A 15,646-nucleotide genomic window follows, 5' to 3' on the forward strand; every position below is an offset into this window, starting at 1 on the left:
TGCACCAACCCTAACTTTTTCTGCTGTGTTTAGTGGGTAACTAATGGGTAAGTGCGGACGCTGGAAGTTGCAATCCGATTTACTCCATAATAATGGTGAGCGCTGATAGCATCGCCGTTATTATTACCACAATATCTGGGCACAAAGAAATGGCAGGCCAATTAAATACATACTTTGGTTCTGTCTTCACCAAGGAGGACACAAATAACCTCCCAGAGATGTCGGAGAACATAGGATCTAATGAGAGGGAGGAACTGAATGAAATCAGTATTTGTAGGGAAATGGTATTAGGGAAATTGACGGGATTGAAGGCCGATAAATCCCCAGGGCCTGATAATCTACATCCTAGGGTACTTAAGGAAGTGGCCCTAGAAATAGTAGATGCATTGCTGGTCATCTTCCAACATTCTATCGACTCTGGAACAGTTCCCATGGATTAGAGGGTAGCTAATGTAACCCCACTATTCAAAAAAGGTGGTAGAGAGAAAATGGGGAATTATAGACTGGTAAACCTGAACTCGGTAGTGGGGAAAATGCAAGAGTCCATTATAAAAGATGTAATAGCAGAGCACTTGGAAAACAGTGACAGGATCGGACAAAGTCAACATGGATTTACAAAAGGTCAATCGTGCTTGACTAATCTACTGGAATTTTTTGAGAATGTAACTGGTAGAGTAGATAAGGGAGAACCAGTGGATGTGGTGTATTTGGACTTTCAGAAGGCTTTCGATAAGGTCCCGCATAAGAGATTAGTGTGTAAAGTTAAAGCACATGGGATTGGGGGTAAGGTACTGACTTGGATAGAGAACTGGTTGGCAGACAGGAAGCAGAGAGTTGGAATAAACTGGTCTTTTTCCAAGTGGCAGGCAGTGACTAGTGGGGTACCGCAGGGATCGGTGCTAGGACCCCAGCTATTCACAATATATATTAATGATCTAGACGAGGGAACTAGATGTGATATCTCCAAGTTTGCAGACGACACAAAGCTGGGTGGGCGTGTTTACTGTGAGGAGGATGCCGAGAAGCTCCATTGTAATTTGGGACAGGTTGGGTGATTGGGCAGATGCATGGCAGATGCAGTATATATAATGTGGATATATGCGAGGTTATCCACTTTGGTGGCAAAAACAGGAAGACAGATTATTATCTGAACGGCAATAGATTGGGAGAAGGGGAATTGCAACGAGACTTGGGTGCCCTTGTGCACCAGTCGCTGAAGGTAAGCATGCAGGTGCAGCAGGCGGTTAAGAAGGCAAATGGTATGTTGGCCTTCATAGCGAGAGGATTCGAGCACAGGAGCAAGGATGTCTTGCTGCAGTTGTACAGGGCCTTGGTGAGACCACACCTTGAGTATTGTGTGCAGTTTTGGTCGCCTTATCTGAGGAAGGATGTTCTTGCCATGGAGGGAGTGCAGCGAAGATTCACCAGACTGATACCTGGGATGGCAGGAATGACGTATGAGGAGAGATTGGGTCGATTGGGCTTATATTCACTGGAGTTCAGAAGAATGAGAGGGGATCTCATTGAAACTTATAAAATTCTAACAGGACTGGACAGACTAGATGCAGGAAGGATGTTCCCGATGGCGGCGGAGTCCAGAACCAAGGGTCACAGTCTAAAGATAAGGGGTAAGCCATTTAGGTCAGAGATGAGAAGGAATTTCTTCACCCAGAGAGTGATGAACCTGTGGAATTCTCTACCACAAAAGGCAGTTGAGGCCAATTCATTAAATATATTCAAGAAGGAGTTAGATATACAGGAAACTCTTTGGTATCCAGCACCGACGGGACCGGGATGGTGCCGGTTGATTAAAAATTCCGGATGACGGAGAGGGTTATCTACCGAGGCTATTTTTAACAAACAGTCAGACTCTTGTTATTGAGGTGTTCGGACTTCCGACAGCGCCAAGAAGCTGAGTAGTGGCAGTTTGGAGAACTACCCCCACTGACTAACTCGGCCACCGCGGGGGATTCGGACTCGGCAACATTTCCGGTTCTTGAGGTGTTGTTTTCGGAGTATGAATTTTGCCGGTTAATAGAGAATTCCGGATATTTCGGTGCCGTTTAAACAAGAGTTTCCTGTATTTCTTAAGGCTAAAGGGATCAAGGGATATGGGGAGAAAGCAGGGACAGGGTACTGAATTTGGATGATCAGCCATGATCTCATTAAATGGCGGAGCAGGCTCAAGGGGCCGAATGGCCTACTCCTGCTCCTATCTTCTATGTTTCTATGGCCCAGAAATTCGGGTCGGGGGCTTCCCGCGGGTGCAAGCCCCCGACCTGCACTTACCTTGCGTGCCGGCCGTTGAGCTGTGGGCCCCCGTGGAATTCCGATCCGGGGCCTGCTCCAGCTGCCGGCGCGCAGTGCTTGCGTATCCCAGGGGTGCAGTTAGTTCGATGCGTCCCCTGGGATCATGTGGGCCATGGGGAGCCAATCGGAGCAGGGAATGCTCCATTCATAAGTCTGACAGGAAGTGCTGTCAAGACTTATAAATACTACGTCCCAAAACAGCACTAAATCTTCAAATAATTTTTTTTTTAATCTAATTTTTTTAATAAACTATAAATTACATGAAATAACTATTTTAAACAATAATTTAAATTTTTAAAAAAAATAATTTTATTTTCTAACAGGGCTAAAAATAAACTTACCTTGCTTTAAAGTATTTAAAAAAGGATGAAAATTTTAAAATTGAAGCATTGGTGGAACAGGAGCTCGTGTTGGTCACGAGCACAGGGGTGATGGGAGACCGGGACTTGGTGTGAGTTAGGACACGGGGCAGTGAGCACAGGGGGTGATGGGTGAACGGGACTGGGTGTGAGTTAGGACACGGGGCAGTGAGCACAGGGGTGATGGGTGAACGGGACTGGGTGTGAGTTAGGACACGGGGCAGTGAGCACAGGGGGTGATGGGTGAACGGGACTTGGTGTGAGTTAGGACACGGGGCAGTGAGCACAGGGGTGATGGGTGAACGGGACTGGGTGTGAGTTAGGACACGGGACAGTGAGCACAGGGGTGATGGGTGAACGGGACTGGGTGTGAGTTAGGACACGGGGCAGTGAGCACAGGGGTGATGGGAGACCGGGACTTGGTGCGAGTTAGGACACTGGGCAGTGAGCACAGGGGGTGATGGGAGACCGGGACTGGGTGTGAGTTAGGACACGGGACAGTGAGCACAGGGGTGATGGGAGACCGGGACTTGGTGCGAGTTAGGACACGGGGCAGTGAGCACAGGGGTGATGGGAGACCGGGACTTGGTGCGAGTTAGGACACGGGGCAGTGAGCACAGGGGGTGATGGGTGAACGGGACTTGGTGCGAGTTAGGACACGGGGCAGTGAGCACAGGGGGTGATGGGTGAACGGGACTGGGTGTGAGTTAGGACACGGGGCAGTGAGCACAGGGGGTGATGGGTGAGCGGGACTTGGTGCGAGTTAGGACACGGGCAGCAGAGTTTTGGATGAGCTCCAGTTTATGGAGGGTGGAAGATGGGAGGCCGGCCAGGAGAGTGTTGGAATAGTCGAGTCTAGAGGTAACAAAGGCGGGGATGAGGTTTTCAGCAGCAGGTGAGCTGAGGCAGGGGTGGAGACGGGCGATGTTAGGAGGTGGAAGTAGGCGGCCTTGGTGATGGATAGGATATGGGATTCGGAAGCTCAGTTCAAGTAGGACGCCAAGGTTGCGAACAGTCTGGTTGACCAGGGAGGGGGATGGAGTCGGTGGCTTGGGAACGGAGATAGTGGCGGGGACCGAAGATAATGGCATGTCACTGCACCTCAGCCACCTGTTGCACGGTCTGGACATGGAGTGAGTGAAGATAATACGATTAATTTCAGTCTCCTCTTTAAGATTGCAACACAATCTACCTGTAAATAGGGTTGCCAACCCTCCGGGATTCTCCTGGAGCCTCCAGGAATTAAAGATTAATCTCCAAGATACTGCTGCAAGCAACCCGGGAGAAAAATCATAGGCGCATTGAAAAAAAAGTCGTCTTTAATGTTCTGTGAACTCTTTCATTTATTAGTTATAAAAATAGTGGAGATGGGGAAAAAGACTTTCACTGGTTGGAGGCAGGAGGCCATGATGAAAACTGCAGGAATACGGCCAACCAGAATTGGCAATCCTACCTGTAAGCCCGCCTGTTTGAACCAGCTGTATTATCTCTAAATGTATCTCAGTAAAGCACAGAACCACTTGTTTTTAATGAGTGGCTACACACTAAAAATAAGATGAGGTGGGGTTTTCATGTTTGAACTTTTGTTAAAGTTGCTGCTAATAAACTTGCCGTACTATTGAATGAAGTTGAGACTATACTAAGATCACGGGCTGGTTCGTCAGTCATTTAGATTGGCCTTGGTTCATGAGGTACTGTATATGCTTGTCTTCCTAGATACTAAAATATGAAGAAGAACTTGCATTTCTACAGCGCCTTTCACGACCTCAGGACGTCCCAAAGCACTTTACAGCCAATGAAGTACTTTTGAAGTGTAGTTACTGTTATATTGTAGGAAACACGGCAGACAAATTGCGCGCAGCAAGCTCCCACCAACAGCAATATGATAATGACCAGATCGTCTGTTTTCAGTGATGTTGATTGAGGGATTAACATTGGCCAGGACACCAGGGATAGCTCCCCTGCTGCTCTTCGAAATAGTGCCAGCGGATCTTTTACGCCCACCTGAGAGGGCAGACTGGGCCTCGGTTTAACGTCTCACCCGAAAGATGGAGTATTTTGTATATGGTGTATATTGTAGATAGAATGATATCTCCATACAAGGAGTGAGTGATTAGAAGGTCTGTGTGTTTGTAACGCTACCTTACTGATAGAAGCTGAAAATAAATGTGACGTACAAGTTAACAGTTAATTGTGGGCTGTCTTTTCTTCCTATAATATGTATTGTTTTGATTTTTCTGACTTGCCTTAACACACTCATGCAGAGACTATGAAAGGTGGAACTCAAGCGTGCAATTGAGCAGGAGGGTGTCTGCCCCAGAAAGGATATATGGGCACCTTGTTGTACTAGTGTTAAAGTCGGAGCTACCAAAAAATAGTGTGTGAAAAGTTCCAAGGGATGGGCAAGCATGAGGGGGCAGAATACATTTTCTCTTTTCTTGCTATGCTGTATTTTAAACTTTGACAGTTCAGCAGGATGCTAATCAAAAAGGTTGAATTATTCAAAGAATTTTTTTTTTTTCCCCCCTCAGAACATCGACATCACAAATTTCAGCAGCAGTTGGAATGATGGTCTTGCATTCTGTGCTGTGCTTCACACATACCTTCCAGCACACATCCCCTACCAGGAACTGAACAGTCAGGACAAGGTAAAGCCAGCATCTGCTGATACATTGATTCAAATAGTTGTTTTTTCAATCTTGTGTGGACTGAATGTCCCCCACAGCTTTCAAACATTCACCTTTTACACTTTTTATTTTAGCAGTATTTCGGTACCCTCCTCTCTCGCCCCCAATCCCCCAATGTTGAACAATCCTGACAGGTACCTGGGCCAGTCGCTGTGAGGCTGACAGAGGCATGGGATTTTTGGCTCTGCCAGGTATTGCTCCATGCTAAGGTGGCTGAGATTGAAGTGTGGTGAATAGTGGGCATGAAGCTGTGTCCTGCCTGCCTGTGGCACAGTTTATTACAGCACATTTGAATTTCCAGCATTGAGTTAGTATAACTTAGCCACAATTAAATTGCTGAAAATTGCCTAACTTGCAGTATTCTCAAGAAAGTCCATTGCTGCAGAGGCTGGTGTACCCAAACACTGGCCATTAGAATTTATTTCCTTTTATTTCACTTTTTCTCCCTTTTTCCCTCACCCTCTCCTCCCCTCCCCTGACGGTATTGACACTATCTGGGGTATAGTTCCGTAGACAAGTGACCTTCAGTGACCGTTAACCCATTTAGAGCATCACAGCTGAGCCTTAAATTGTCATATTTCAAAAAAAGAGGTCTGGGTCATGCTGTTGTGCACTGTGATCCAGTAAATAGGGTGTTCTAGGAATCTGCTTAAAACAGGAAATGCAGTAATTAGAATTAATTTGCAATCTTCTCTCAGGAAAACAAACTTTGTGTACAAGTTTGTGAAAATACAGGCAGACTTTAAATACTCAGTTCCTCAGTAAATTATATTTTTATTTATATATAGGTACAGTTACCAAACTCTGCCCCACTACCAAAGAAGAGTTAAATTGAACCTGTTGACCGTCCAGATCTGTGGTTTCAAAGGGGCTGGTGAATGTGTTGTCATTATGGCCAGGATGGTACAGGAAATGAGAACACTCTAGTCCTTGCCAGGGGAAATGAAGGAAGTTGAAGGCTATTTAAGTCTAATTATGCAAAGCAAATGATATTCTAGGAAGAGAGGATAATTTTGAGTCTCTTTATTGCCTTGCTGCCTGCAGCAAAAGAAAGGAATATTTTACAAAAATAAACTATAGATTTTTTGAATATAATTTAAATGCTTTTTTCTGGAGAAGCGTACAACACGCAAGAAAGAATAGGATTAAGTCCATCAAAAACAGCTCCAGGAGAAGCCAGGTCTGGAAGGTGGTAATCTGAGGATTAGTGCCAGTGCCATGTACTGCCTGTACAGGGGTTGTCCGATCAGGAGGGTAGAGACCTGCTGGAGGAAGGAATGGTTTCAATTCCTAGGGCATTGGGACCAGTTCTGGGGCAGGAGTGAGCAGAACCAACAGGAAGACCGACACCTGGACAGAGCTGGGGCCAGTATCCCCGGGGAGGGTTTCAACTACTAAAGCAGGAGAGCGTGGTAGAGAAAGAGTGGATAGGCAGCTTTGAAAGGAAAGTGTGGTAATAAGGATGTAGAAAGGTTAAAGACGATAAGATTGTAAAACAATCAGGATGTGGGAAGGTAAAAAAGAAGAAATTGTCCAATGAAGGGAACGCAGTCTCAACTGTATTCATATTAAAGCACAGATTATAAGAAAATTAAGCAATTAGTATCATTGATTAAAATAGAAAATCAAAACTTTCTGTTTGGGAAGCAGAAAGTAAACAGTTGGAGTAAAAGGAATTTTCTCAGGCTTCCAAGATGTGGTGAGGAGTGATCCATAGATCTGTGTAGTGACTGCTTTTGTTTTGTGGATGTGTGATCTCACAAAAGAATTAAAGGAATTCGGGGAAAAAATCTCATAATATGGTTAGAATATGGAATTGTCTGTCATAAATCATTGAATTAGGAACAAGCAGAGGTTGTTCAGCCTCTCAAGACTGTTCCACCATTTGATTAGATCATGGTCTGTACCTCCACTCTGTTTACCTGCCATTGCTCCATACCCCTTACTACACTTACCCAACAACAATCTATCAATCTTCAATTCACCTAGCCTCAACAGCTTCTTGGGAGAGCGAGCTCCAGGTTTCCAGTACACTTTGTGTGAAGAAGTGCTTCCTGATATCACCAATGAAAACTCCAGCTCTGAGTTTAATGTGGACTCCCCCACCAGAGGCAATAGTTTCTATCTATCTACCCTATCAAATCCTTTAATACCTCAATTCGATTACCCCTTCATCTTCTATACGCGAGGGAATACCAGCCTATTTTTTTTTATAGTTTTATACAACTGTAGCATAATTTCCATCTCTTTGTATGCCAGCCCCTTTGAGATAAAGATTAACATTCCATTAGCCTTTTTAATTATATTTTGTACCTGACCACTAGCTTTTAGTAATTTCTGTACATGGACCCCATATATCTCTCTGCTCCTTCACAGTTCCTAGCTTCTCACCATTTAGAAAATACTCTGATCGATCTTTCTTAGGTCCAAAGCAAACGACCTCACACTTCCCCACATTGAACACCATCTGCCACAGTTTTGCCCACTCGCTTAATTTATCAATGACCCTTTGCAACTTTCTGCTCCCATCTACACTACTTACTGTGACACCTAACTTCGTGTCATCAGCAAACTTGAATATATGGCTCTCTTCCTTCATCCAAGTCATTTATAAATATAGTGAAAAGCTGAGGCTTCAGTACAAATCCTTCAAGGACACCACTAGTCACACCCTGCCAATTGTTGGGGAGTCCAAAACTAGGGGCCATGAATATAAGTTAGTCACTAATAAATCCAATAAGGAATTCAGGAGAAACTTCTTTACCCAGAGTGGTTAGAATGTGGAACTCACTGTTGAGGTGAATAGCAGAGGTGCATTTAAGGGGAAGCTAGATAAGTGCATGAGGGAGAAAGGAATAGAAGGATATGGTGATGGGGTGAAATGAAGTAAGGTGGAAGGAGATTCATGTGGAGCATAAACACCGACACAGATCTGTTGAGCCTAATGGCCTGTTTCTGTGCTGTAAATTCTATGTAATTGGAGTACATGCCCATTATCCCTACTCTCTGTCTCCTACCTCCTAACCAATTCCCTATCCATGGAATAGGTTGCATCCATTTCTATGCACTTCCATTTTTGTTAAGTCTCTTGTGTGGAACCTTATCAAATGCCTTCTTGAAGTCCATATAAATACAGGAAACTTTCTTTTAACCGGCACCTAAATAACTGGAAATCTCTGTTAACCGGCAAAATTCAGGAGTAGGTTCAGGTAAGTTTTACTTCATATTAGTGGCAGTTCCTGGATCTGTGGTTGTGTAACTGGGGTTCGTGCACTTGTTGCTAAGCAACAGGGACGCTTGGTCTGTGGCCGGAGTTCCTGCACATGTTGCTAAGCAACAGGGAAGCCTGGATTTGTTGCTGTGTACGGAGCTCTCGTACCTTTTAAACTATACCTCTCTGTAATCCGGACTTTTTGATAAACCGGCACCACGCCGGTCCCGTTGGTGCCAGATAATAAAGAGTTTCCTGTAACATCCACAGACACTCCGTTATCTACCACGTTAGTGAACTCCTCAAAAAGTTCAACTAGGTTAGTTAGACATGACTTGCCCTTTACAAATCCACGCTGGCTCTCTCTGATCAGCTCATATTTGTCCAAATGCTCAGTCACTCTGTCCTGAATAACATTCTAGTAACTTCCCCACAACAGACGTTAGACTAATAGGCCTATCAATTCCTGGTTTCTCTCTCCCACCCTTCTTAAATAATGGAGTGACACTGGAAATGTTCTAATCCAAGGGGACAATTCCTGAATCAAGAGGGTTTTGGACAATTATGACTAAAGCATCTGCAATTTCCTACTTCCTTTAATACCCTAGGGTGGAAACCATCAGGTTCTGGGAATTTGTCTCTTTTTAGTTTCATTATTTTCTCCGTTACCTTTTTTTTGCTTATATTAAATCTTGTAAGTTCTTCTCCTTGATTTATTTTGCGTTTTCCTTCTATCTCTGGTACTTTATCCTCTTCCTCTACTGTGAAGACCAATACAAAGTAAGTATTTAGCAAGTCTGCCATTTCCTTATTTTCAATTACAATATCACCTGCATCTGTCTTTAAGAGGCCCAGATTACTCTTAGCCATCCTTTTTCTCTTAATATACTTATAAAAACTTTTAGTGTTGTCCTTGATATCCCTCGCCAGTTTTTTCTTGTATTCCGGTTTGAAACTCTTACCACTTTCTTGGTATCCACCTCCTGAAACCTACTATCCACATGGTTCTCATAAAACACTAGTTAGGCCACAGCTAGAGTACTGCGTACAGTTCTGGTCACCACATTACAGGAAAGATTGCACTAGCAAGGGTACAGAGGAGATATTGTGAGGATGTTGCCAGGACTGAAGAATTTTAGCTATGAGGAAAGAGTGGATAGGAAGGACCTATTTCTCTTAGAGAGGTCAATAACCAAGGGGCAGAGATTTAAAGTAATAGAAGGATTAGATGGGAGTTTGAGGAGAAATGTTTTCACCCAGAGGGTGGTGGGGGTCTGGAACTCTGCCTGAAAGGGTGGTAGAGGCAGAAACCCTCATCACATTTAAAAAGTACTTGGATATGCTCTTGGAGTGCCGTGACCTACAGGGCTACGGACCAAGAGCTGGAAAGTGGGATTAGGCTGGATAGCTCTTTTCCGCCAGCACAGACACAGCACGAATGGCCTCCTTCTATGATTCTATCCCTTTGCTGTTCTTTATATCTCTTCCAGTCTGTGGGATCGCCACTGTTCTTTGCACAAGCCCATAAACTCTTATAAAAGACAATTGGATAGTTGCTTGAAAAAGAGGATTATTAAAGGCAGGAGAGTCGGATTGGGAGGTATAGAAAATGGTGATGAGGATTGTGAAAGAATGAAGGACACAGGCTAGCAGGATGGACAGATAGGTGGCAGATGCAGATCAACATAGTAAAATGTGCAGTGATATATTTTCAAAGTAAAAGAAAGAATGAAGAAGAGAAATACACCGTAGGTAGGATGTTAAATGAAGTAGAGGAGCAAAGGAGCATTTCTGTGCAGATACTCAGGTTAATAAAGGTGGAAACGCAAGTAGACAAAGCTATAAAAAGGAAAATGGAGTCCTTAGTTTTGTAGCTGGAGGTGTCGAGTACAAAAGCAAGAAGGTACTGTTGAATTTGTACAGAACCATAGGCCCATGAGTATTGTGTGCAGTTCTAGGCACCCCAGTATGAGAAGAAAAGAAAACCAATGGAAATGGTGCAGTGTAAATTTGCTAGGGCGTTACTAAGGATGAGGAGTTAAAGTTATGAAGAGATATTTGAGAAATTGGAGCTTTTTACACTGAGTGAGGTTAAGATTCTGATAGCGTTAATACTGCTAGATTGTTTCACTAGTCAGCAAGTCAGTAATGTGAGAGCATTAGATTTAAGATAATCGCAAGAAGAATTAATGGGGCGATTAGAAAAAAAAATGAACACAGGCAGATAGTAAGAATATGGAATTCTCTCGCAGACTGTTGTGAAACCATAAATTCTTTAAAAAGGGAATTGGATAATTGCTTGAAAAAGAGGAATTCTAAAGGGTTTGTGGAGTGAGCAGGAGAATGCATTAGACTGGGTGGCTGGCTCATGGTGAGTTGAGGGCCGAATGGCCTGTTTCTGTGATTCTATGTGATCATGATTCAGATAAGCTACTTTCTGTTTTACTGCATTAATCCAAGGAATTCAGGATTTTGGACATGGACCTCTTCGGAAATGAAAAGCTGGGATCTTCACTGGCCTTAAATGGGGTGCTACAGTGTTCTGTGCATGGAGTGCTAGGAATGGGTTAATCATCACTTGTCAGCCATGCCATTCTCTGGGGTACTCCAGAGGCAACAGCTAGAGTCGAGGGTGTCATCTACGCTGCTCTCGGACACAAAGCAGCATCAGCAGAGTTGTGGGAGCAGGCTGCCCACCCTGCCTCTCTGTCTGGCAGCAGTGTGTAGCACAGGGGATGACTAAAGAGGAGAGAGAAATTACAAATAGTACTCAGAGTCCACCATAATTATACAAAGCCCAACATTCAATTATAACACCTCCACCCTCTCTCTCTGGGATTAGGAGCAGCTCATTCCCTTTATCTGTTCATCCCTGTAAAACAAACCGACTTGATGTCTGAATTCAGGTTGGAATTTGGTCACTGAATCCCTGTGTTTGTAATTCATTACATGATGTACGCTATGATCAGGGGTAAGGTACTGCCCCATAGCAAAGGAGGGAAGATTGAGGGTGTGAGAGACTCACATTGGGTCCCTTACACTCACCACCTAATGGCCAGTTACAGGTCACGGCTGCCACAGGTCAGCTTTCTCACTTGGAGTTTAATTGTTCCACAGGGAGACCACATAAGTGCCTGATCACCACCTTAGCTAAATCCAAAACAAACAGGGAAGGAATAGGGCCAGGGCAAGGGGGTAGGATAGAGGCAGGGCAAGGGGGTAGAGTAGAGGCAGGGCAAGGGGGTCGAATAGGGACAGAGCAAGGGGGTAGGGTAGGGCATGGGCAAGGGGGTAGGATAGAGGCAGGGCAAGGGTGTAGGAGAGGTACAGAGCAAGGGGGTAGGATAGAGACAGGGCAAGGGGGTAGGATAGAGACAGGGCAAGGGGGTAGAGTAGAGGCAGGGCAAGGGGGTCGAATAGGGACAGAGCAAGGGGGTAGGATAGGTACAGAGCAAGGGGGTAGGATAGGTACAGAGCAAGGGGTAGGATAGGGACAGAGCAAGGGGGTAGGATAGGGACAGAGCAAGGGGGTAGGATAGGTACAGAGCAAGGGGGTAGGATAGAGACAGGGCAAGGGGGTAGGGTAGAGGCAGGGCAAGGGGGTCGAATAGGGACAGAGCAAGGGGGTAGGATAGAGGCAGAGCAAGCTGGGTAATATAGGGACAGAGCAAGCTGGGTAATATAGGGACAGAGCAAGCTGGGTAATATAGGGGCAGAGCAAGCTGGGTAATATAGAGGCAGAGCAAGCTGGGTAATATAGGGGCAGAGCAAGCTGGGTAATATAGGGACAGAGCAAGCTGGGTAATATAGGGACAGAGCAAGCTGGGTAATATAGAGGCAGAGCAAGCTGGGTAATATAGGGGCAGAGCAAGCTGGGTAATATAGGGGCAGAGCAAGCTGGGTAATATAGGGGCAGAGCAAGCTGGGTAATATAGGGGCAGAGCAAGCTGGGTAATATAGAGGCAGAGCAAGCTGGGTAATATAGGGGCAGAGCAAGCTGGGTAATATAGGGACAGAGCAAGCTGGGTAATATAGGGACAGAGCAAGCTGGGTAATATAGGGGCAGAGCAAGCTGGGTAATATAGGGGCAGAGCAAGCTGGGTAATATAGGGGCAGAGCAAGCTGGGTAATATAGGGGCAGAGCAAGCTGGGTAATATAGGGGCAGAGCAAGCTGGGTAATATAGGGGCAGAGCAAGCTGGGTAATATAGGGGCAGAGCAAGCTGGGTAATATAGGGGCAGAGCAAGCTGGGTAATATAGGGGCAGAGCAAGCTGGGTAATATAGAGGCAGAGCAAGGGGGTAATATAGGGGCAGAGCAAGCTGGGTAATATAGGGGCAGAGCAAGCTGGGTAATATAGAGGCAGAGCAAGCTGGGTAATATAGGGGCAGAGCAAGCTGGGTAATATAGGGACAGAGCAAGCTGGGTAATATAGGGGCAGAGCAAGCTGGGTAATATAGGGGCAAAGCAAGCTGGGTAATATAGGGGCAGAGCAAGCTGGGTAATATAGGGGCAGAGCAAGCTGGGTAATATAGGGACAGTAACCTGGGTAATATAGGGACAGAGCAAGCTGGGTAATATAGGGGCAGAGCAAGCTGGGTAATATAGGGACAGAGCAAGCTGGGTAATATAGGGGCAGAGCAAGCTGGGTAATATAGGGGCAAAGCAAGCTGGGTAATATAGGGGCAAAGCAAGCTGGGTAATATAGGGACAGCAAGCTGGGTAATATAGGGACAGAGCAAGCTGGGTAATATAGGGGCAGAGCAAGCTGGGTAATATAGGGGCAGAGCAAGCTGGGTAATATAGGGACAGAGCAAGCTGGGTAATATAGGGGCAGAGAAAGCTGGGTAATATAGGGACAGAGCAAGCTGGGTAATATAGGGACAGAGCAAGCTGGGTAATATAGGGGCAGAGCAAGCTGGGTAATATAGGGACAGAGCAAGCTGGGTAATATAGGGGCAGAGCAAGCTGGGTAATATAGGGGCAAATCAAGCTGGGTAATATGGGGCAGAGCAAGCTGGGTAATATAGGGACAGAGCAAGCTGGGTAATATAGAGGCAGAGCAAGCTGGGTAATATAGGGACAGAGCAAGCTGGGTAATATAGGGGCAGAGCAAGCTGGGTAATATAGGGGCAAAGCAAGCTGGGTAATATAGGGGCGACAGCAAGCTGGGTAATATAGGGACAGAGCAAGCTGGGTAATATAGGGGCAGAGCAAGCTGGGTAATATAGGGGCAGAGCAAGCTGGGTAATATAGGGACAGAGCAAGCTGGGTAATATAGGGGCAGAGCAAGCTGGGTAATATAGGGGCAGAGCAAGCTGGGTAATATAGGGACAGAGCAAGCTGGGTAATATAGGGGCAGAGCAAGCTGAGTAATATAGGGACAGAGCAAGCTGGGTAATATAGAGGCAGAGCAAGCTGGGTAATATAGGGGCAGAGCAAGCTGGGTAATATAGGGGCAAATCAAGCTGGGTAATATGGGGCAGAGCAAGCTGGGTAACATAGGGACAGAGCAAGCTGGGTAATATAGAGGCAGAGCAAGCTGGGTAATATAGGGACAGAGCAAGCTGGGTAATATAGGGACAGAGCAAGCTGGGTAATATAGGGGCAGAGCAAGCTGGGTAATATAGGGGCAGAGCAAGCTGGGTAATATAGGGGCAGAGCAAGCTGGGTAATATAGGGGCAGAGCAAGCTGGGTAATATAGAGGCAGAGCAGGCTGGGTAATATAGGGGCAGAGCAAGCTGGGTAATATAGGGGCAGAGCAAGCTGGGTAATATAGGGACAGAGCAAGCTGGGTAATATAGGGGCAGAGCAAGCTGGGCAATATAGAGGCAGAGCAAGCTGGGTAATATAGGGGCAGAGCAAGCTGGGTAATATAGGGGCAGAGCAAGCTGGGTAATATAGGGGCAGAGCAAGCTGGGTAATATAGAGGCAGAGCAAGCTGGGTAATATAGGGACAGAGCAAGCTGGGTAATATAGGGACAGAGCAAGCTGGGTAATATAGGGGCAGAGCAAGCTGGGTAATATAGGGACAGAGCAAGCTGGGTAATATAGGGGCAGAGCAAGCTGGGTAATATAGGGGCAGAGCAAGCTGGGTAATATAGGGACAGAGCAAGCTGGGTAATATAGGGACAGAGCAAGCTGGGTAATATAGGGGCAGAGCAAGCTGGGTAATATAGGGACAGAGCAAGCTGGGTAATATAGAGGCAGAGCAAGCTGGGTAATATAGGGGCAGAGCAAGCTGGGTAATATAGGGGCAGAGCAAGCTGGGTAATATAGGGGCAGAGCAAGCTGGGTAGGTGGAAGGGACCAAAATAGTCCGTACATTTCCAAAAGTGTCCAGGTTCATAGGCCTGGTGTGTATTGTGACAGACGTGTTGTGCGGGTCTGTCATCTACACTACAGATAGATTTGTGTTAACAATCACCTTTCCATTTGAAGGCCCATCTAAAGGTTTAGGATTAGTAGATGTTACTGTTGTCTGGATGTTTTTTTAACAGTAGGCTTCTAACTTCTTGTGTCTTTATTTTGCAGCGAAGAAATTTTTCCCTCGCCTTCCAGGCAGCTGAAAGTGTTGGCATCAAGTCCACACTGGTAAGCTTTTAAATAAAACACTCAAACTGAATGGTCAGCTCTTAATTCTAAGTCTCATAATGCAAGTCACTTCCTCTCTGCCTCTCTTTATGCTCTCTATTATTCTGCTGTTAATGTGGTATTATGTTCACGGAAGTCGGAAAAAGTAAAAAAACCTATTTGTTGTGCTTTCTATATTTAAATAGGTTTTCTTCCGTGTACAGATTTTTATCTCTGGTCTAAACATTGCATGGGCTGTGCACAAGTAAGAGCTGCTTCCAGCTCCCAGCGTTCAGGGCTCTGTGCAGTAAGTGTTTGGTTTCCAGGCTATTGTGAGTTTGCTGAAACCCCAGATGTTACGACAGTGTTTATTCTATTAAACACCATTGTTTGCTTTATCAGTACAGAAATAAACTGCTGGGACTGTTTACAATTCAATAGTACTCTTAAAATCAAATCTTCTGGTATCCAACCAGTGCTGCAGTCTGTGACTTGATCCAGTCGGT

The 15,646-nt window shown here is 45.4% G+C and overlaps 1 protein-coding gene across 8 annotated transcripts in view; it reads left to right on the top strand.

Annotated features, from left to right (window-relative positions):
• Positions 1 to 15,646, top strand: part of specc1la (sperm antigen with calponin homology and coiled-coil domains 1-like a) — a 285,961-nt gene that overhangs the window by 249,685 nt on the left and 20,630 nt on the right. For all 8 annotated transcript variants that reach the window (XM_085962090.1, XM_085962091.1, XM_085962094.1 and 5 more), the window contains exons 11-12: positions 5,201 to 5,317; positions 15,102 to 15,161. In XM_085962090.1, the coding sequence (XP_085818216.1) occupies positions 5,201 to 5,317; positions 15,102 to 15,161 (177 nt within the window). The remainder of the gene's footprint in view (positions 1 to 5,200; positions 5,318 to 15,101; positions 15,162 to 15,646) is intronic.

The sequence above is a fragment of the Somniosus microcephalus genome, chromosome 19 (assembly GCF_052327205.1).
Source record: "Somniosus microcephalus isolate GS21.2 chromosome 19, FLI_Smic_1.0, whole genome shotgun sequence".
Lineage (NCBI taxonomy): Eukaryota > Metazoa > Chordata > Chondrichthyes > Squaliformes > Somniosidae > Somniosus > Somniosus microcephalus.